At 35.7% G+C, this 23,754-nt stretch overlaps 1 protein-coding gene across 1 annotated transcript; it reads left to right on the top strand.

The window, feature by feature from the left end:
* Window positions 1-180: 180 nt before the first annotated feature.
* On the top strand, window positions 181-23,725 carry LOC102801391 (aminoacyl tRNA synthase complex-interacting multifunctional protein 2-like). Its single transcript, XM_085502603.1, has 4 exons — window positions 181-409; window positions 1,054-1,209; window positions 16,038-16,260; window positions 22,798-23,725. Exons 1-4 carry the CDS (start codon window positions 197-199, stop codon window positions 23,184-23,186), a joined length of 981 nt encoding a protein of 326 aa, XP_085358729.1. The 5' UTR covers window positions 181-196; the 3' UTR covers window positions 23,187-23,725.
* Window positions 23,726-23,754: the final 29 nt, after the last annotated feature.

Raw genomic sequence — 23,754 nt, 5'->3', positions numbered from 1 at the left:
ACTTTCCTTAGACACACCGTTTGACGTCAGATATAGAGAAGAAGTTGGGATATTTAGCGATGCATATGCAAGTCAACTCACACAATTCGTAGATATTCCAGGAAACACGCCGATCAACAACCAATACTTATGTGTGTTACATTTCCTTGTGGTCGCGGCATATGGTCTCGCCAAACACATCAGATAACGCGAGATCATGTGTGGGCCATTCCTTTCAGCTGATGGTGGATTGCGGCATGTGGTCTTCTGCAGCGTGGAGTGGCTTCAAATGACGAATATGGCTACAATGTATGCGCTGAAGCCAATTTATGATGACAAAATAGATTTACAACTGCCTAACTGTATGTATAAGATGGACAACGTAAACAAATCTCGTCAGACACAGATGGAGGCGCCTGTTAGTGACGATGTATGTAATACTATTCACCTGACTTCCGCACATCATACACCGGCCAATGGCTCTTTACACCGCCGACATTTGATTAGGTTTTTTTTTTTATTCAGTCAAACACTCCCGACACTGTCAATTCGTAAATTTTTTTGCATTTTTTTTAAAGGAAATACCATAAATGGTCAAGTTCTTGTATTATTTATGGCCGACTATTTATGTTCAGGTTTACAAATGTCAAATGAAATCAACAAACCTGCTGTCAGAATAATAACAATACTAACACGTGGACCTAATCGTATGTGTTGAAATGGTATATAAATCTCTATCTACCTAGTATCTAAAACTTAGGTAATTTCATGATAATAATATTAATTTTTAATAATATTGATAATGATCCTGATTGTAATCATATCCTATTTAGGATCTTAATAAAATGAATCACTAAAGTAGACAGAAAAAATACAGAAAAAAACAAATTACATGTGGTTTCATCATGTACAGGTGTAACTATGTTTATGCATATATTTAATATCAATACATGTAGTATTAATGAAAGACCAAAATAGAATCATGAGGAAGAATGTGAAATATGTGAGTTCTCACCCTGGTTACTATGCAGATATTTTAGCATAAGAAAAGCATACTTCTTGTTTTTTATACAGGATGATAACCCTTTATCTGCTTTGGAAAGAAGACAAGACAGAATCCTCCAACAGTTAGAGAAGTTAAAATCTGAAGTTAATAATTTACTTGAAAAATCAGAGAACCAAAAATCGATGGATGTCAAACAGGAAACTCCATGCACTGCTGTGAAAATGGTAATAAATAGAGCCCATTTTTTTTCTTTTTCTTGAGCATGCTTGTGAAGATTAAAATGAATAGAGCAAATATACATTCCTACTGCTTCAACTTTTAATCAACCTAAATATGAACAATATCTCTATCTGCTTAGTTGTCCTCGCTTATCATAGATATTGTCATTGTTGACTCTGGTGGTGAACTTTTTTCTTGTGGTTACAATAAATCCGTTTTTACCTAATCTTTTTCAAACTTGGATATACCCAGTATGATTATCCAGTATGAGATCTCAGTTGAGGTTTTAAAGACATTGGTGTAAATTTTACTTAAAATTGTCTTCTATTCATCAATTATCTTGTTTGGTTGTGTCAGCCACTTCAGTTCTTTTAGAATAACTGGTCGATTCTGCACAAAGCTGAGACTCGCCATGTTTTCCTGAGAAAAAGTTAACCTGCCCCTGTGTACTTCGACCCAATAGGTCAAGAATCAACCGGAAAAGTGTTCTACTAACTTTTTTTTTAGCTCCGCTGTCGACTTTGTCGAGCGGAGCTTATCATATGAGTGATTGTCCGTCGTCGTCCGTGTCAATGTTTTACTTTTTCGACTTCTTCTTGAAAACTACAAGTCTGAATGCTTTGATACTTGGTGTATATGTACCTTGGGTAGACCTCTCTCAGATTTGTTCATTTCATGATGATATCTTCAATTCTCTAATTTTGGTGAATATTTTTGTCATTTTTGGTCTCAGATTTGTTCATTTTGTAATGATATCTTTAATTCTCTAATTTTGGTGAATGTTTTTGTCATTTTTGGTAAAAAGTGATATTTTCAACTTCTTGTTAAAAACCACAAGTCCAATTGCTTTGATATTACATATATAGGTATTACATGTGGACCTCTCTCAGATTTGTTCATTTTGTAATGATATCTTCAATTCTCTAATTTTGGTGAATATTTTTGTCATTTTTGGTAAAAAGTGATATTTTCGACTTCTTGTTAAAAACCACAAGTCCAATTGCTTTGATATTACATATATAGGTACTGCATGTGGACCACTCTCAGATTTGTTCATTTTGTAATGATATTGTCAATTCTCTAATTTTTGTGAATATTTTTGTCATTTTTGGTAAAAAGTGATATTTTTTTCTTGTTAAAAACCACAATCATTTATTGTGAAAAATGATATTTTTGAATCCTTGTTGAAAACAGCAAGTCCCATTGCATTGATACTATGCATATTGTTCATTTTCTAATGATATCTTCTGTTCTTTAATTGAAATGTGCATTGCTAACAGCAGAGCTATCTCAGCCGAGAGGCTGCTTGTTATATCTAAATCCCATCTTAAGGTCTTCTTAATAGCATTGTATGAATAATATTTCCCTGACAATCTTGTTTGGAAATGGCAGTTTGCTTGATTTGTTTTGAAAACCTCTTCACATGAAACTGTGGGTTTTGGAGGTAATTTAGGCTTCAAATTTGGTCACATACAAACGCATGACGCCATACTATATTCGCCATGTTTTTTTCCATAGGCACGTGTCAACATGTTCAAATTACTTTAGCTCATTTGAATATGTTAAAACGACTTGCGTCTACTTCTGTTGTAGTAAATCTTTTGGCATTGATTTTAGTGGGGAACTTTTTTGGCAAGAAATTAGTAGTTTTTGAACGATAAACTAAACATTGAACACTTTTTACAATAACAGCACATTGTTGAAACAGTTTACCCATTAACGCTAGTCACAATAAAACATTGTATTCTTGAACAGGCATCAATGACTACAACAAACCTAAATTATACTCTAATTTAAGTGAAAAATTAGAATGTTCAAAAAATGACTCCTAAATCATACATTTTTTACGGTAGATTAATAGGCACATGGTATCTATAAATCCATTTACACCTCTGCCTTAATGTTTGTACAAACACCTATCTTCACTGATAGATGCTGATAACAAGTCTATTTAGTGGCATTCAGGCCTGGTATGGACCTTAACAACCAATCATAATACTATCGTGGTTTCTGATATCTTTGCTGTTGTCTATATGGGGTTAGCTGGGTTTTCTGATTAGTTATGTTTTGGTGATAGTTTTATAGGGTTAGCTTGGTTTTCTGATAGCTATATAGGATTATCTAGGTTATCTGGTAGCTGTATAGGGTTAGCTAGGTTTTGGTGATAGCTGTATAGGGTTAGCTAGGTTTTGGTGATAGCTGTATAGGGTTAGCTAGGTTTTGGTGATAGCTGTATAGGGTTAGCTAGGTTTTGGTGATAGCTGTATAGTGTTAGCTAGGTTTTGGTGATAGCTTTATAGAGTTAGCTAGGTTTTGGTAATAGCTGTATAGGGTTAGCTAGGTTTTGGTAATAGCTGTATAGGGTTAGCTAGGTTTTGGTGATAGCTGTATAGTGTTAGCTAGGTTTTGGTGATAGCTGTATAGGGTTAGCTAGGTTTTGGTGATAGCTGTATAGGGTTAGCTAGGTTTTGGTGATAGCTGTATAGGGTTAGCTAGGTTTTGGTGATAGCTGTATAGGGTTAGCTAGGTTTTGGTGATAGCTGTATAGGGTTAGCTAGGTTTTGGTAATAGCTGTATAGGGTTAGCTAGGTTTTGGTGATAGCTGTATAGGGTTAGCTAGGTTTTGGTGATAGCTGTATAGGGTTAGCTAGGTTTTGGTGATAGCTGTATAGGGTTAGCTAGGTTTTGGTGATAGCTGTATAGGGTTAGCTAGGTTTTGGTGATAGCTGTATAGGGTTAGCTAGGTTTTGGTAATAGCTTTATAGGGTTAGCTAGGTTTTGGTGATAGCTGTATAGGGTTAGCTAGGTTTTGGTGATAGCTTTATAGGGTTAGCTAGGTTTTGGTAATAGCTTTATAGGGTTAGCTAGGTTTTGGTGATAGCTGTATAGGGTTAGCTAGGTTATGGTGATAGCTGTATAGGGTTAGCTAGGTTTTGGTAATAGCTGTATAGGGTTAGCTAGGTTTTCTGATAGCTGTATAGTGTTAGCTAGGTTTTGGTGATAGCTGTATAGTGCTAGCTAGGTTTTGGTAATAGCTGTATAGGGTTAGCTAGGTTTTGGTGATAGCTGTATAGGGTTAGCTAGGTTTTGGTGATAGCTGTATAGGGTTAGCTAGGTTTTGGTGTTAGCTGTATAGGGTTAGCTAGGTTTTGGTGATAGCTGTATAGGGTTAGCTAGGTTTTGGTGATATCTGTATAGGGTTAGCTAGGTTTTGGTAATAGCTTTATAGGGTTAGCTAGGTTTTGGTGATAGCTGTATAGGGTTAGCTAGGTTTTGGTAATAGCTTTATAGGGTTAGCTAGGTTTTGGTGATAGCTGTATAGGGTTAGCTAGGTTTTGGTAATAGCTTTATAGGGTTAGCTAGGTTTTGGTGATAGCTGTATAGGGTTAGCTAGGTTTTGGTAATAGCTTTATAGGGTTAGCTAGGTTTTGGTAATAGCTTTATAGGGTTAGCTAGGTTTTGGTGATAGCTGTATAGGGTTAGCTAGGTTTTGGTGATAGCTGTATAGGGTTAGCTAGGTTTTGGTGATAGCTGTATAGGGTTAGCTAGGTTTTGGTGATAGCTGTATAGGGTTAGCTAGGTTTTGGTGATAGCTGTATAGGGTTAGCTAGGTTTTGGTGATAGCTGTATAGGGTTAGCTAGGTTTTGGTGATAGCTGTATAGGGTTAGCTAGGTTTTGGTAATAGCTGTATAGGGTTAGCTAGGTTTTGGTGATAGCTGTATAGGGTTAGCTAGGTTTTGGTGATAGCTGTATAGGGTTAGCTAGGTTTTGGTGATAGCTGTATAGGGTTAGCTAGGTTTTGGTGATAGCTGTATAGGGTTAGCTAGGTGTTGGTGATAGCTGTATAGGGTTAGCTAGGTTTTGGTGATAGCTTTATAGGGTTAGCTAGGTTTTGGTGATAGCTGTATAGCGTTAGCTAGGTTTTGGTAATTGCTGTATAGGGTTAGCTAGGTTTTGTTGATAGCTGTATAGGGTTAGCTAGGTTTTGTTGATAGCTGTATAGGGTTAGCTAGGTTTTGTTGATGGCTGTATAGGGTTAGCTAGGTTTTGGTGATAGCTGTATAGGGTTAGCTAGGTTTTGTTGATGGCTGTATAGGGTTAGCTAGGTTTTGGTGATAGCTGTATAGGGTTAGCTAGGTTTTGGTGATAGCTGTATAGGGTTAGCTAGGTTTTGGTGATAGCTGTATAGGGTTAGCTAGGTTTTGGTGATAGCTGTATAGGGTTAGCTAGGTTTTGGTGATAGCTGTATAGGGTTAGCTAGGTTTTGGTGATAGCTTTATAGGGTTAGCTAGGTTTTGGTAATAGCTGTATAGGGTTAGCTAGGTTTTGGTGATAGCTGTACAGGGTTAGATAGGTTTTGTTGATAGCTGTATAGGGTTAGCTAGGTTTTGGTGATAGCTGTATAGCGTTAGCTAGGTTTTGGTAATTGCTGTATAGGGTTAGCTAGGTGTTGGTAATAGCTGTATAGGGTTAGCTAGGTTTTGTTGATAGCTGTATAGGGTTAGCTAGGTTTTGGTGATAGCTGTATAGGGTTAGCTCGGTTTTGGTGATAGCTGTATAGTGTTAGCTAGGTTTTGGTAATAGCTGTATTGGCTTAGCTAGGTTTTGGTGATAGCTGTATAGGGTTAGCTAGGTTTTGGTGATAGCTGTATAGGGTTAGCTAGGTTTTGGTGATAGCTGTATAGGGTTAGCTAGGTTTTGGTGATAGCTATATAGGGTTAGCTAGGTTTTGGTGATAGCTGTATAGGGTTAGCTAGGTTTTGGTGATAGCTGTATAGGGTTAGCTAGGTTTTGGTGATAGCTGTATAGGGTTAGCTAGGTTTTGGTGATAGCTGTATAGGGTTAGCTAGGTTTTGGTGATAGCTGTATAGGGTTAGCTAGGTTTTGGTGATAGCTGTATAGGGTTAGCTAGGTTTTGGTAATAGCTTTATAGGGTTAGCTAGGTTTTGGTGATAGCTTTATAGGGTTAGCTAGGTTTTGGTGATAGCTGTACAGGGTTAGCTAGGTTTTGTTGATAGCTGTATAGGGTTAGCTAGGTTTTGGTGATAGCTGTATAGCGTTAGCTAGGTTTTGGTAATTGCTGTATAGGGTTAGCTAGGTGTTGGTAATAGCTGTATAGGGTTAGCTAGGTTTTGTTGATAGCTGTATAGGGTTAGCTAGGTTTTGGTGATAGCTGTATAGGGTTAGCTCGGTTTTGGTGATAGCTGTATAGTGTTAGCTAGGTTTTGGTAATAGCTGTATTGGCTTAGCTAGGTTTTGGTGATAGCTGTATAGGGTTAGCTAGGTTTTGGTGATAGCTGTATAGGGTTAGCTAGGTTTTGGTGATAGCTGTATAGGGTTAGCTAGGTTTTGGTAATAGCTGTATAGGGTTAGCTAGGTTTTGGTGATAGCTGTATAGGGTTAGCTAGGTTTTGGTGATAGCTGTATAGGGTTAGCTAGGTTTTGGTGATAGCTGTATAGGGTTAGCTAGGTTTTGGTGATAGCTGTATAGGGTTAGCTAGGTTTTGGTGATAGCTGTATAGGGTTAGCTAGGTTTTGGTAATAGCTTTATAGGGTTAGCTAGGTTTTGGTGATAGCTGTATAGGGTTAGCTAGGTTTTGGTGATAGCTTTATAGGGTTAGCTAGGTTTTGGTAATAGCTTTATAGGGTTAGCTAGGTTTTGGTGATAGCTGTATAGGGTTAGCTAGGTTTTGGTGATAGCTGTATAGGGTTAGCTAGGTTTTGGTAATAGCTGTATAGGGTTAGCTAGGTTTTCTGATAGCTGTATAGTGTTAGCTAGGTTTTGGTGATAGCTGTATAGTGCTAGCTAGGTTTTGGTAATAGCTGTATAGGGATAGCTAGGTTTTGGTGATAGCTGTATAGGGTTAGCTAGGTTTTGGTGATAACTGTATAGGGTTAGCTAGGTTTTGGTGATAGCTGTATAGGGTTAGCTAGGTTTTGGTGATAGCTGTATAGGGTTAGCTAGGTTTTGGTGATAGCTGTATAGGGTTAGCTAGGTTTTGGTAATAGCTTTATAGGGTTAGCTAGGTTTTGGTGATAGCTGTATAGGGTTAGCTAGGTTTTGGTAATAGCTTTATAGGGTTAGCTAGGTTTTGGTGATAGCTGTATAGGGTTAGCTAGGTTTTGGTAATAGCTTTATAGGGTTAGCTAGGTTTTGGTGATAGCTGTATAGGGTTAGCTAGGTTTTGGTAATAGCTTTATAGGGTTAGCTAGGTTTTGGTGATAGCTGTATAGGGTTAGCTAGGTTTTGGTGATAGCTGTATAGGGTTAGCTAGGTTTTGGTGATAGCTGTATAGGGTTAGCTAGGTTTTGGTGATAGCTGTATAGGGTTAGCTAGGTTTTGGTAATAGCTGTATAGGGTTAGCTAGGTTTTGGTGATAGCTGTATAGGGTTAGCTAGGTTTTGGTGATAGCTGTATAGGGTTAGCTAGGTTTTGGTGATAGCTGTATAGGGTTAGCTAGGTTTTGGTGATAGCTGTATAGGGTTAGCTAGGTGTTGGTGATAGCTGTATAGTGTTAGCTAGGTTTTGGTGATAGCTGTATAGGGTTAGCTAGGTTTTGGTGATAGCTGTATAGGGTTAGCTAGGTTTTCTGATAGCTGTATAGGGTTAGCTAGGTTTTGGTAATAGCTGTATAGGGTTAGCTAGGTTTTCTGATAGCTGTATAGTGTTAGCTAGGTTTTGGTAATAGCTGTATAGAGTTAGCTCGGTTTTGTTGATAGCTGTATAGGGTTAGCTAGGTTTTGGTGATAGCTGTATAGGGTTAGCTAGGTTTTGTTGATAGCTGTATAGGGTTAGCTAGGTTTTGGTGATAGCTGTATAGGGTTAGCTAGGTTTTGATGATAGCTGTATAGGGTTAGCTAGGTTTTCTGATAGCTGTATAGGGTTAGCTAGGTTTTGGTAATAGCTGTATAGGGTTAGCTAGGTTTTGGTGATAGCTGTATAGGGTTAGCTAGGTTTTGGTGATAGCTGTATAGTGTTAGCTAAGTTTTGATGATAGCTGTATAGGGTTAGCTAGGTTTTCTGATAGCTGTATAGTGTTAGCTAGGTTTTGGTAATAGCTGTATAGAGTTAGCTAGGTTTTGTTGATAGCTGTACAGGGTTAGCTAGGTTTTCTGATAGCTGTATAGTGTTAGCTAGGTTTTGGTAATAGCTGTATAGGGTTAGCTAGGTTTTGGTGATAGCTGTATAGGGTTAGCTAGGTTTTCTGATAGCTGTATAGTGTTAGCTAGGTTTTGGTAATAGCTGTATAGGGTTAGCTAGGTTTTGGTAATAGCTGTATAGGGTTAGCTAGGTTTTCTGATGACTGTGTAGGGTTAGCTAGGTTTTGGTGATAGCTGTATAGGGTTAGCTAGGTTTTGGTGATAGCTGTATAGGGTTAGCTAGGTTTTGGTAATAGTTGTATAGGGTTATCTAGGTTTTGGTAATAGTTGTATGGGGTTAGCTAGGTTTTCTGGTAGCTGTATTGGGTTAGCTGGGTTTTTTAGCTCCGCTGTCGACTTTGTTGAGCGGAGCTTATCATATGAGTGATTGTCTGTCGTCGTCCGTGTTAATGTTTTACTTGTTCGACTTCTTCTTGAAAACTACAAGCCTGAATGCTTTGATACTTGGTGTATATGTACCTTGGGTAGACCTCTCTCAGATTTGTTCATTTCATGATCATATCTTCAATTCTCTAATTTTGGTGAATATTTTTGACATTTTTGGTAAAAAGTGATATTTTCAACTTGTTAAAAACCACAAGTCCAATTGCTATGATATTACATATATAGGTACTACATGTGGACCACTCTCAAATTTGTTCATTTTGTAATGATATCGTCAATTCACTAATTTTGGTGAATATTTTTGTCATTTTTGGTAAAAAGTGATATTTTTGACTTCTTGTTAAAAACCGCAAGTCCAATTGCTTTGATATCATATATAAAGGTACTACATGTGGACTTCTCTCAAATTTGTTCATTTTGTAATGACATCTTTAATTCTCTAATTTTGGTGAATATTTTTGTCATTTTTGGTAAAAAGTGATGTTTTCTTCTTGTTAAAAATCACAATCATTTATGGTGAAAAATGATATTTTTCAATTCTTGTTGAAAACAGTAAGTCCCATTGCATTGATACTATGCATATTGTTCATTTTCTAATGATATCTTCTGTTCTTTAATTGAAATGTGCATCGCTAACAGCGGAGCTATCTCAGCCGAGAGGCTGCTTTTTGATAGTTGTATATGGTTAGCTGGGTTTGCTGAAAGCTGTATAGGGCTTAGATAGGTTTTCTGCTAGCTAAAAACACTTACAATTTCTTTGTTCATATACATGAAAAAGAAACATTTGTATTTCAAAACTTTTCGTGTGGAGAATAAAGAATATTTAGACAAAATCATTGTCCAATATTACCAATAGAGTGCTAAACTGTCCTTGGGTACAGTACCTTCTTGGTAATTCAGTTCAAAAACCCAGGGAAAGTTTTCTACCTTCTTCGTGCTCGTATGCAAGGGTTTTTTTTCACACAAAAACGAGAAAATTGGCCAAATTCTGTTAGCGGTTGGCTTAATGTTGCCCAAATGTGTGTGACAGTTTTGCATTTTCTCCTGATTTGTAGAAAACTGAAAACACATTTCTCTCTTTAGTTTCAAGCCATATTTAAGATGGCTGCCCCCCCCCCCCCATACTAAATATTGGTAAATTGATTATTTTCTTATCACATGTAAGGCAGCTGACTGTTAGTGCATTGTTACAGTGAAAACCATTCTGGCATTGAGGTTGTTCTGAACAACAATCGATTACAATTGATAAGTTGTTTCAAAATATTACCTGCAGACTTTTGTCTCGACTTATTTACATTATTTTCATGTGCAAATATCTCCCTGAGCCGTTAAACGGCATTTTGGGTTTTTAGTCCTCGTTCGGACCGAGTCCAAAAACAGGGAAAATTAATTTGAGTTTGTTCCGTTTGTTCATCAGACACACATTGACAGATTTCATTCAAACTTTACATGAAGACAATACATAATGTCTAACATATGCACGTCTATTCACCTTATGATCGAAGCAAAAATTACCGACTGGTGGCCATTTTGGATGTATATCATACATATTGGGTTATAGGTGCACGTCATATTTTTTCTGTGATTCAAACTAATATGGCTGACTGATGGCCAGTTTGTTAGTCCCCGGGGACTTATGTTTTGACCTCCATGCGTCCGTGCGTGCATCCGGACCTGTATCTTAGAAATGACTTGACCAATCACAGTCAAACTTCACACATACATCATACATGATATCATACATATGCACGTCAATTTGTTTCACTATCTGATTCAAGATGACCGAATTTCGAATTATCGAAATCAAGCATTTCTCGGTTGTTTACCAGATGCATGTTGTTCAAACTTAGGCCACCTCTTTGTTATACCTTGGTCCTCGGGCTTTTTGGACAGACCTGATGAAGAAAAGAAGGGCAGAAAAAAAATAAAAATAACATTTTTTTTTTTTTTTCAATATTTTTCATGTTCTCGGACAGTGTATGACTTTACCTTTCGAGAGGAGGATAGTAAAAAATTAACTATTTTTTTGGTGAATAAATATTTATTTGGAGAAAAAATGGCATTGACGATGTCATCGTGGTCAGAAATTTGTCAGATAGATTGCCCGTTCCTTTTTTGCAAACAATGGGTTGCTCGTCTAACTCATCTGGAACTTCCTGGAGTATCAGGTCACCCACCCACTGTACTAGATGTGTCTTCCGTCTGCACCAATTTTTTCTCATAAACCTTTGGCCCGGCCTGCCGCGCGATTAAGAACCAGCCATGGCCATTGCGAGCCACCATGCTTTAATAATACCACATGTACTGAAACTATGATGGAAGGCCGATTGTCATTGGTTTGAATGAAACCTGGTCTTGGCCATCAGCCAATCAGTCGATGTAATATATGGGCTGAACCTCAACCCCCCTGCGACCAGAAAATTCCCATTGGAGTCAACGATCCGCTGATATGAAAACAAAATTTATTTCAGATACTCGAGGTAGACAAGTGCGGCGGTAAGAAAAAAATTAAACTCAATCGGTCAGTTTGAAGTTGGTGGGCGGCATACATTTATAAATAATAATTTTATTTTATTCTAGTTTGTTGTATGTGCAGAGCGGCAGGCATGAGGACAGGCTAAAAATAAATATTTATTTTTATTTGTTTTCTTGATGTTTTCTGGTAAGCGGGCCCGAAGACCAAGGTATAAAAAAAAGAGTGGCCTTAGTATATACATTAGACATTATGGGATATTGATGGAAATAATTTTGTTTTTCAAATGAGATTCAAAATGGCCATTTTGTTTCTATGAATGTTGTTCTCGTGCCATATCTCTGACTTGCTTTGACTGATTATGTTCAAACTTTAAATATTCATTATACATCATGTCATAGATACACAGATATATTGGTTTTACGTTCCTATTCAAAATAGCCGAATGGTGGCTATTTTTGTTCTGAAAAAGCATCAAATATCAAGCATTTCTGGCATTTATGGATGAATTTCGTTCAAACTTGGTACATACCGGGTACATTAGGCATTACGGGTTCCTGATGCACGTCATTTTATTTTTCAGATCGGATTCAAAATGGCTGACTGGCGGCCATTTTGTTTTAATGATTGGGCTTCTAGAGCCATATCTCTAACATGCTTTGACTGATTATGTTCAAATTTTATGTATTCGTTATACATCATGTTATAGATATACATGTATTCAAAATGGCTGATTTTGTTTTAATTTATTCTGTTCCAGAGCAATATCTCTCAATATGGACAAGTACTTGTTTGACGATCAGATACAAATGTCAATCATTTTAATGTTAAACAATCGTCATAATCATATTCCTGACATGGATATATTCCAGCTATATTACTATAAACAAAACTATATATCTTAAATTCGATACTAATACATGGCTTGTATTTTTGTAATCAGATTCAAAATGGCTAACTGGTGGCCTTTTTGTTTTAATGAATGCGGTTCTAGAGCCGTATTTTTGACATGATTTGACTGATTATGTTCAAATTTTATATATTCACTATACATTATGTTATAGATATACAGATGTATTCAAAATGGCTGACAAGTGGCCATTTTGTTTTAATTAATGCTGTTCCAGAGCAATATCTCCCAATATGGACAAGTACTCGTTTGACGATCAGAAACTGAATGTCAATCATTTCAATGTTAAAAAAATCATCATAATTAAGTATCAGCCTGGATCCATATCTCTGACATGTTTATGTTCCAACTACTGTTAAGGGGTTAATTATTCACTGGGTTTTAATTTTGCTTATTTCGCTGACTGGAAAATGTGCTAAATTAAAACCCAGTGAATATAGAACACATTATCTAAATGATAAAACCATTAATTTAAAACCCACTGACACTGAATATGCCTGAAATGATAAATCAGTGAAATTTAAACCCAGAGAGAATTAGTCATTTTAAAGTATATCTATATATCCTTAAGTTTGATAACTAAGGCGACTGTGGCATGCATGGCTTGTTTTAAATATTTTGGCATAATTTTTTCGAACATTTTAATCATTCCTGACGCCTAGAATAGAAACTAATTTAAGTTTTACCTTTGTCACATTTTACCTTTGTCATTGATGCCTATTCAAGAGTATGATGTTTATTGTGAATAGCATGAATGGGTAAGCTTCGTTTATGCTCAGTTTATTTTTTAAAAACAACTAAGTCTTGAATTTAAAAAAATCATGCAGTTTTCCCATCAAAATTCCATCAAGCCATAAGATCGTACTACAACATCGGCAATTCTCTTTTGTGTTGCGTTCAATCACATTACCGTACTCGACCGCGTTAGCGCCCATGCCCGGGCAAGCGCCCACCCCGCACTTTTGCGTTTTTTTTTTTTATTTGGGGTCACGTTCTGCAAAGCGCCCACCCCTTCAAAATGCAACTAATTTAAAACTTGGTCTTGCGTAATGAATCTTGGTAATCGTTTTTATATGATACAGCGTGGATATCGATTGCTGTGAACATTTTGTGAATGCGTAGAATACGGTAACCGTGCGTAAACTACGCTTCGACAATGACCTGTTAATACAAGTAAAATGCGGTAAATATTTCATGCCATATTCAGTTTACCTCTCAAAAATGGCTAGTTACTAGTTTTTTTGAAAAACCATGTCGTTTATTTGCTGGAATCAATTCCAACAGATCGTACTTCGACATAGATAATTCACTTCCTCATTGCGTTATCGGAAAGTCTTTGGGAATTTCCAAAGAATTGCGTCAGTCAAAACACAGCATTCTGATTAGTTAATAACCAACTTGACCCATTAGGTCAAAGGACGCTGCTGTTGGGTCAAATCTGCAAATGCATCATGGCGGAAAGTGATTTTCTTCGAGAGTTTGCTTACGATCCAACAACTTCGTCAGTGGAAATAATATGACAATGTTTTTAATTCCGTAAATTATGGTGGTACGTAATTAATATTGTAATAAAATGTGCGTATTTTTTGTGATCATTTCTGTTTCTTCATTGTGAAAATCAATGACGACGCAACTAATTTAGTAATTTGATTTTCTCTCAAGACATAATCTGTCACTTGATGAATCAAAATTTTCATTTGCACTCTTTTTCGGGAGGGGGGGGGGGGGTGCTCGAGTAAGTGCCCACCCCTAAAAAATCGTGGTTTTCTGAATTGAGGCCCCTGGGCGCTACTGCGGTCGAGTACGGTAACATATTTAAATGAGCTATGATAATTTGAACACGTTGGTATCATCCATCATTTTGATTAGTTAATTGGTGATTTGACCTATACGGTCAAGAACACTTTCCCAGGTCAAAACATGGGGGGATATTCCCCAGCATCAAGCATTTAATATGCGACTGGAATCATTCGTTTACGATTACGCTTTTTTGACTCCCATGTGCGAAGCACACAATGGGAGTCTTTGCAGTTAGTGTGTCTGTATGTGTGTGCCTGTATGTGTGTGTGTGTGTCTGTATGTGTGTGCATGTGTGCGTGCGTTTGTATAGCAGTAGAAGTGGAGCCAGTGGTCCAGACAAACACCAACAAAGTGTAGCCTTTTGTACAAATGGAGCCACAAACATGGGGACTCACAAATGTTTCATAATTTATATTAATATTTAATCAAATTTAAGTCGAGTGGAAGGTATGGTACAATTATATTAATATTAATATAAATTGAACCATACCTTCCCCCTTTACTAAACCTAAGCTTCGCAAACATTTCTTTGTTCTATGTGTGTGTGTCCATCTGTTCCACTGATATCTCAAGAACCATACATTGATTTTTGATGAAACTTGGTGCATAGATGCTCTGGGCAAATGCGCAGATTTGATTAGGTTTTGGTAAAAAGCCATGCATATTAATTACCTAATTTGCATGATAATTGGCTGATTTTAGCTATTCCATGACTGTTCTACTGATATCTAAAGAACCACTCATTGGACTTTAATGAAACTTGGCACATAGATGCTCCAAACTAGTTTTGATTAGTTTTGGGTAAAAATCTATTAATTACCTAATTACCTAATTTTGATTAATCAATTTTCGGCTTTTCAACTGATATCTCAAGTACTAATCATCACATTTCAATAAAACTTGGTACATAGATGTCATAGGACACTGCACAAACCTGATAGTTTTTAGGGTAATATCAGTAGATATTAATTACCTAATTTTCATAATTAATTAATTTTCAGCTTTTGATATTTCAAGTAGTAATCATCACATTTCAATGAAACTTGGTACATAGTTACTTAAGGACTGTGCAGACCCCTGATTAGTTTTTGGGTAAATATTTGTGAATATTAATTACTTATTAGCATAATTTTGCCTGATATCTCAAGTACTAATTATCACATTTCAATGAGACTTGCTACATAGATCATCTAGGACTATGCAGAGACCTGATTAGTTTTGGGGTAAATAATTGTGGATATTAATTACCGAATTTGCGTAATTAGTTAATTTGTTCCATGAATGTTCCACTCATATATAAAAAACCACGAATTGGATTTTAATGACACTTTTAAAGACACTCATCATCACATTTCAATGAATCTAGAACTATGCAGAGACCCAATTAGTTTTTGGTAAATATTTATGCTTATTAATCACCTAATTAACATAATTAATTAACACTGACATCTCAATTACTGATCATCACATTTGAATAAAATTTGGTACATAAATGCTCTAGGACAATAGACAGGCCTGATTAATTTTGGGTTAAAATTTGTTCATATTAATTCTCTAATTAGCATAATAATTCATAATTTTTTTGTTCTGTTCTGTTCATATTAGTTACCTGATTTACATAATTAGTTTTCACCTTTTTCATCAATATCTCATGTACAAGTAATTTTTAATTAATTTTTAATGTGTCTTCATTACTCTCAGCACACAGGAGTTTTTTCTAAGCTTTCTTTGATTGCATTTCATAACAATTCAACAAATTTATTTTTTGTACGTTATTATAATCACTACTAATTGTAAAAAGTAATAATCAACAATTGTGAAACGCAGCATGACGGAATTGCACTACCACGATCATTTGCTAACTAAGCAATGCAGTTGTGTTGTGTTTTTATTTTAAATTTCTTTTAGAATTTACTTTTACGTTACTAATAAAATTAAAAAAAAATAATTGTATTTGGTGTGCCAGGTTCATTAATGTGATTTTTTTGGAGAAAGAAGACACTGGGTGACATTGTAATGAAATTTGAGGCACACTACTTTTTAATTCAGCAAGAAAAAATGTATCAAATTGTAATGTAATTTTTATACTTTATTTTGATTACAGGATGTAACATACCATGATATTGTGATCAATGCGAATCCTAAACGGCCGCCATTGTCGCTATTTGTACTTCATCGACTTCTAACTCCCAAGGTGCAATGCTTTACATCTGTGTTTGTGCATTCTTCAGTGACCACAGCAGACGATACACTCAAACAAAGTCTTTTAAATGGTTCTCAGGACAGGAGTAATGCACAATTAGTTTTCACGTTGATATGGAAAGATGGTAAGGAATGGGACAAGAGCCATCATAGTATCTTATCTTAAGTTAATTTATAGGTATAAGAAGGTTTACAAATATCCAAGACTACCCAAAAATGTGTAGTTTATGTACGTAAACCGCTGAGTACACGTTTGTTAATAATGCTAAGTTGATGAGTTGTGGTTGCTACATCCATATGTTGTGTAGAAAAACAAACAGCTGATGATCTGAAAATTGATTCAGAGGATGTACATGATTCCTGATACATGCCATATACCATGTCTGTTTATTGTATTTGATATCCCAACCCAAAAATCCATTAGGCTATTGATGGTTGGTGCACAAAATTTCCTATTGTGACATCTGCAAAACATGGCTGGCTTTTTTCTGTCATTTTGGGTAAAAATGCTGTTTTTGTTTTTTCAGAATGGAAAACCTGGTTGCCTTTATTTTTTAGCTCTACTGTCATCATAGATGACAGAGTGAAGTTGTTCATATTGACCATTCTGTGTCCAGATTTCATGACTTGACAAGTCAATTTTAGGATGTTTCTGAAGTGAACACCACAAAAGGGAGGGGGTGCACATTGTATCATCATGGGCTACATTATGTACTTGTTGCATCTTAAAGTGCCTGTGAAATGGCTGCTATTTACACGCCTAAAATTATCAATTGATACATAAATATTATTAATTTTTATGTTTCTAAGCATGAATTATTTTTTTTAAGTGAAAAAATGTGTTTTAAACTCAGTCTATGGCAACTTTATTTTTGTGTATTTTAAAACGAGGCTCCTCATTAGCTTCTCATTTGCATACATAAATTCCCCTTGTGACGTCAGAAGGGGAAGTCGCATGGCAGCTTGCATTGCCGATACGTGTAAATAAGGCAAATTTCTTGTGCAATTTTCTCGTCTTTGACTATATTGTCACGTATGTACTTGTTCGTTGAGGAAGAATGGACCATAATGAACACATGGTATCAATTTTTGACTCCCATGTGCGAAGCACAAAATGGGAGTCTTTGCAGTTAGTGTGTCTGTGTGTATGTGTGTGTGTGTGTGTGTGTGTGTGTCCGACTGTTCCACTGCTATCTCAAGAACCATACATCGGTTTTTGATGAAACTTGGTGCATAGATGCTCTGGGCCAATGCGCAGATTTGATTAGGTTTTGGTAAAAATCCATGCTCGTTAATTACCTAATTTGCATGATAATTAGCTAATTTTTAGCTGTTCTATGACTGTTCCACTGATATCTAAAGAACCACTCATTGGATTTTGATGAAACTTGGTACATAGATGCTCTGAACTAATGCTAGGTTTTGATTAGTTTTTGGTAATAATCCGTGGATACTAATTACCTTATTTGCATAATGATTAGTCAATTTTCGGTTTTTCCACTGATATCTCAAGTACTAATCATCACATTTCAATGAAACTTGGTACATAGATGTCATACGACACTGCACAGACCTGATAGTTTTTATGGTAATATCAGTACATATTAATTACCTAATTTGCATAATTAATTAATTTTCAGCATTTGATATAAGTAGTTAGCATTACATTTCAATGAAACTTGGTACTTACATACTCAAGGACTATGCAGAGATTGATTGTTTTCGATAAATATTTGTGCATATTAATCACCTAATTTGCATAATTAGTTAATTTTCAGCTTTTCCACAGGTATCTCAAGTACTAATCATCGCATTTCAATGAAACTTGGTACATAGATCCTTTAGGACTATGCAGAGACCTGATTAGTTTTAGGGTAAATAATTGTGCATATTAATTACCTAATTTGCATAATTAATTTCAGCTTTTCTACTGATATCTAAAGTACTAATCATCACATTTCAATGAATCTAGAATTATGCAGACCCAATTAGTTTCCCGTAAATATTTGTGCATATTAATCACCTAATTTGCATAATTAACCAACTTTCACACTGATATCTCAGGTACTATACATCACATATCAATGAATGTACATGGATGCTGTAGGACAATAGACAGACCTGAATAATTGTGGGTTAAAATCTGTACATATTAATTACCTAATTTGCATAATTAACCAATTTTAAGCTTTCACACTGATATCTAAAGTACCGTAAAAACTCCAAAATTTCGACCGGTTTTAAATAATTGGTGTTAGAAATGTGACGTGTTTTTAGAGTCAAAATTAAGGTGCATTTTCGGACGGTCGAATTTTTCAGAATAGAAATCAGCAAAAAAAATGGGGATGATAGACAGTGTGCTTCATTAGTTTTTAAAAAATGCAATGTCCGTCAATTGACGTAAACTTCCTCATGTTTCACGGTAAAAGCAAAGGTCGTGGCCGAGTTGTAACTCAAAATCTAAACAAAGTCATCAATCAGTGAGTATTATGACAAGCAAAACAAAACATCAAGACGCGGAGAAGAGGTCAGCACAAAACTAATAGGTCAAAAGACAAAGCTGTCTCGCACTACCTAGGAAAACTTGCGAATGTTCGAAGTACAGGTACCCATTGGACAAAAGATACATGGAAGTTTAGCAAACGATCTCCCCGACCCAGTGCAATGTATCCGGTTAGAATCAAAGCTCACGTGTCCCTTATTTGAGGGACCAAATTCTGCCGTAAATTCGCCCTTGGATTAAAAAATAAAATGGGACTTTTAAGGTGTATTTTGGCGTCATTTTTCGGACATTTCAATCAATCCTGCCGGCTAAAATAGAGTCTAAGTTTTACCGTAGTCATTGACGTCTGTCTATTCAAGAGTACACGTGTATGATTTTTATCGTGACTAGCGTGAGCGGGTAAGCTTCCTTTCGAGAATGAGCTGTTATCACTGTGAACAATGTTAAATTATTCTTCAGATGACCAGTTTATTTTTTAAAAACAACTAATTTTTTTATTTAAAAAAAATCATGCCGTTTTCGCATCAAAATCCAAGCCAAAATATCGTACTACAACATCAATCTCTTCCGCATTGCGTTCAATAACATTAACATATTTAAATAAGCTATGGTAATTTGAACACGTTGGCATCATCCAGCTTTTTGATTGGTTAATTAGCGATTTGACCTATTTGACCTAAGAGAACATGGCGGATATCCTACAGCATCAAACGTTTATACAAGACCGGAATCATTCGCTTACGATGAAACTAAGTTGACTTTTATTTGTATTTCATAACCATTCAACAAATTTATTTTGTGTACATTATTATAATCACTACTGAGTACAGTAATAATCAACAATTCAGAAACGCAGCATGCCGAGATTTTTGTGTTCGTTTTTATTTGAAACTTCGTTATTTAGAATATATTTTCGTTACCAATAAAATAAAAATCTCTCAGTCAATCAGAAACCCGGATTCATGCCTTTGAGGAAGGTCCCGTTTGAACGCTCACATCGGTTTTTTTTTCGTTTGGGGGAAAACTAAAACTGGTCGCAATTTTCGAATAAGAATGAGTCGGCAATTTTTAGTGGAGTCGAAAATTTGGAGGTAAATAAAACACCGAAACCCGGCAAATAAATAGGCGGTCGAATTTTTAGAAGGCTTGAAATTTTGGAGTTTTCACGGTACTAATTATTCCATTTCAATGAAACTTAGTACAAAGATGCTCTAGGACAATGTACAAACCTAATTAGTTTGGGGTAAAAATCTGTTCATATTAATTCCCTAATAAGCATAATAATTCATAATTTTTTGGTTCTAATCACATTTCAATTAAACTTGGAGACATAGATTTTCTGTTACATTGCGCAGACCTCATTAGTTTTACACTCAAATCTGGTCATATTAATTTTCTGATTTGCATAATTAGTTTTCAGCTAAGTAATTTCGAATTATATTTAATGTGTCTCCAATACTCTCAGCACATGGGAGTTCTTTCTAAGCTTTCTTTGATTGTTGCATGGGGTTGAGTTAGATGCGAAATATGTCCGTTTTGGTGTAGCTGGTTACCGTGATCGTCACAGACACCGGCACATGTTTGTACACTGTTGCTGGACAAAATAGAATTTGACGTCGGAATTATCTCGTTATTGAGCAGGTTACTAGGCACGTCACTACACTGTTTTATTTCATCGATCGTCTGAGTAAAACTTTCAAAATTAAAATAAAAGAGAACATATTTTGACATTCTAAACATTAGACTATTAATAGTGATCACTATAAAATAATTAAAAAAACGACAAATCACAGTAACTAAATAAATGACAGCCGCATGGAAATAAATTGACATTTTGTTGAAATAGGTGAACGCGTCGGGTCACGGCGAAGGCAAGTGCGTTAAAAGTGGCATTTAATTGGATAACAAAAATAATCAAGATCGACACACATACAGATAAATTCAGAGTGGATTCGAGTTAGCAGCTTGATCCATGGCGTGATTGTCATAATTATAACATCGTATTAAAACTTTATTTGGTGGAAAGACATTGACCAAGCCCGGATTCTTATTTCATAAATTATTACGCAGATCAAGCTGCAAGCATGGAGGTAAAAAAGAACAGAGGTGTGAATTCGACATTCAAAACCAATCACCAAACAATTCAGAAACTTTTAGCCTTCGAAAATTAGCAGTGTGTAAGGGCTGTGTAATTTCCTGTTTGTCCGACGCTTCGTTTTCGTGTCACTGTCAAAATTATTGCTACCTTTTACTTAACAGGGACTAAATGGTCTCTATAAAACGATAATCAGAATCGCAAAAAAAGTCAACTGATTTGAAACACTTGCCTGACGTCTCTCTCTCTCTTCTGAAATCCGCCTCGGTGATCATGGGCTGGTCCGGAATCTATTTCTTTCAAAAGTGTTGCGCGAGGTTTAAGGTTAAGTGATGTCGCACCTTCGGATCGATTAGAAATGTGTGAATACATACACTATGGCTATACGTTTCACTGCAACTGTCCACAACACAACATCTAAAAACTCTCTCTCAAAAAAAAAATATATAATAGACAAAAAAAAAGAAAAAACGCCGACCGAAAAATGTATATCGTTTAAAAGTATACTGAACGACCAGTGTTATTACGGCTTAGGGGTATGACTTCCTCTCACATTTTGTCATTTGGTGGCGCACTTTCGACGAGAGTCGGAAATCCGGAAACAGTCGACCGTTTCACAATAGGTGGGCGTGGCTACAACACGAGAAATATCCCAAATTTACTTGGATACGAGTAATCATTTGCAGCAAAAAAATCAATAACTACCCTTTTCAGTGGGACACAGATCTAAAATGGGAAACGTGAGGGTGGGCATTGCACAGGCACTTTAACATTGTTTGAAGCTTTGTTATTGGGGAAAATGTCTTTTTTTAGAAAGTGCAGAAATTGAACCCTTATCTGTAACTATCCAATTTTTTACCAAATACAAAATATATTTTTTTGTAGAAAACAAGTTTGAAAACATTCAACTATTACAGAACTATTTTCATAGAATTTATTTTTGAAATAGTATTTCATAAAAAATGAATTAGTAGAAATTCACCATTATTTCATTACCCAAACAAAAAGTAGTTCAGTGATCATACACTTTTTTAGCTCCGCTGTCGACTTTGTCAAGCGGAACTTATCATATGCGTGATTGTCCGTCGTCTGTCGTCCGTGTGAATGTTTTACTTGTTCGACTTCTTCTTGAAAACTACAAGCCTGAATGCTTTGATATTTGGTGTATATGTATCTTGGGTAGACCTCTCTTAGATTTGTTCATTTCATGATCATATCTTCAATTCTCTAATTTTGGTGAATATTTTTGTCATTTTTGGTAAAAAGTGATATTTTCAACTTGTTAAAAACCACAAGTCCAATTGCTTTGATATTACATATATAGGTACTACATGTGGACCACTCTCAAATCTGTTCATTTCATGATGATAGCTTTAATTTTCTAATTTTGATGAATATTTTTAATCATTTTTGGTAAAAAGTGATATTTTCAACTTCTTGTTAAAAATCACAATTATTTATGGTGAAAAATGATATTTTTGAATTCTTTTTGAAAACAGCAAGTCCCAGTTTCTAATGATATCTTCTGTTCTTTAATTGAAATGTGTATTGCTAACAGCGGGGCTATCTCAGCCGAGAGGCTGCTTGTTCTAGATTTGTGTGCAACAGCATAAAATAAAACAAAATGATGAATATCATGGAAATCAAGTGCTAATTTCACAGTAGCCATCTACATTAAACAAGTTAACATGGACTGTTTTCAACAGAAAAACTATCCATTTTAAAATACAATACAATAAATAATATTTAAAGAGAATTTTTAAAACTTAGTTACAAAATTACTGTAAAATACTTTATTTTCGCTTGTAATTAATTGGCTATTTTCGCTGGAGGAATGATTCAGTGAAAATAAAATCCAGCGAATATACCTTTTTTTCTATATTTTATATTCAACTTGTCAAAAATCAGTGAAAATAATTCCTGTACAAAGCACCCAAAAAGTCTTTTCAGGAGAAATTAATTTCAGTATATGTTTGCCTTGTATTTCAAATTTCCACTCAGGCTTTGAACACATGGTTGTTAAAACACAATTCAATGTTTTATTGATTCTATTGTTGCTTTCAGTTTGCCAACCTGAAATGAATATACAGCCAGTATCACAGTCACCAATCCATGGAGAGGCAAATATAGCTCGTTATCTCTCTCGACTCCTGGATTCAAATTACGAGGCAAACCCTGAAGTAGCCACACAGATTGACACTTGGTTAGACATCGCAACCAATTCAGTTCTCAATGGTGCCTCAAAGGAAAAGGCTTCAGTATTGAGGTCTTTAAATTCACATTTGGGAAAGAATCCTTGGTTGGTTGGATCTTCACTCTCATTGGCTGATATTATCATGTGGTCATCTCTAAATCAATCAGGTCAGGCCAATGGAGCGCCTGGAAATGTGAAGAAATGGCTAAAAGCGTGCGAGGATATCAGTGCTTTTCAATTTGCAAAAACAGTTAATTAATTAAAAATGGTTGACAGTCCATTGTATACACAAGTTGTTGATCATTCATTGATACAACCACATTTTCCCCTCACTCCACCTAATTTCAGACCTTCAGGGACCTCCAATCACCTAAAATAATATACTTGATTTTTTAGTTTAAGCCTCTGCATATTTCACTTTTCAAGTCTCAAGTCATCTAATTGCAGCACCATTTGATTGGCTATTATTACAAGTACTCTGCATGTAGCAATATTTCAAATGCATTTTACATAAGTATCCACTTATGTTCACAGCACTCTACTTACATAAGATACAATGCATCCCTAATGAATGGTCAAGCATCTTACATCGTCCTTAGTTCAATTAACTGCAATATTCATACACTAACATACCATAGTATTTGTACTGAATACCCACATTGAATATGTATGGTGATAATTTACACCAAAATCCCACAAAACCACAGTCGGAGTTGCCACTCGGAATAGTCACAACTGTTTCTGTTTCTGTTGGTGCTTTCTTTAATAAATAAACCAGTGTGAACAATCTTGTCAGAATTTTCAGGGCCTATTTATTTCAGGTGTGA

The sequence above is a fragment of the Saccoglossus kowalevskii genome, chromosome 8, assembly GCF_978046115.1.
Source record: "Saccoglossus kowalevskii chromosome 8, keSacKowa6.1, whole genome shotgun sequence".
Classification (NCBI taxonomy): Eukaryota; Metazoa; Hemichordata; class Enteropneusta; family Harrimaniidae; genus Saccoglossus; species Saccoglossus kowalevskii.
The sequence above is the reverse complement of the archived record's forward strand: the minus strand, read 5'-3'. Positions and strand labels throughout refer to the sequence as shown.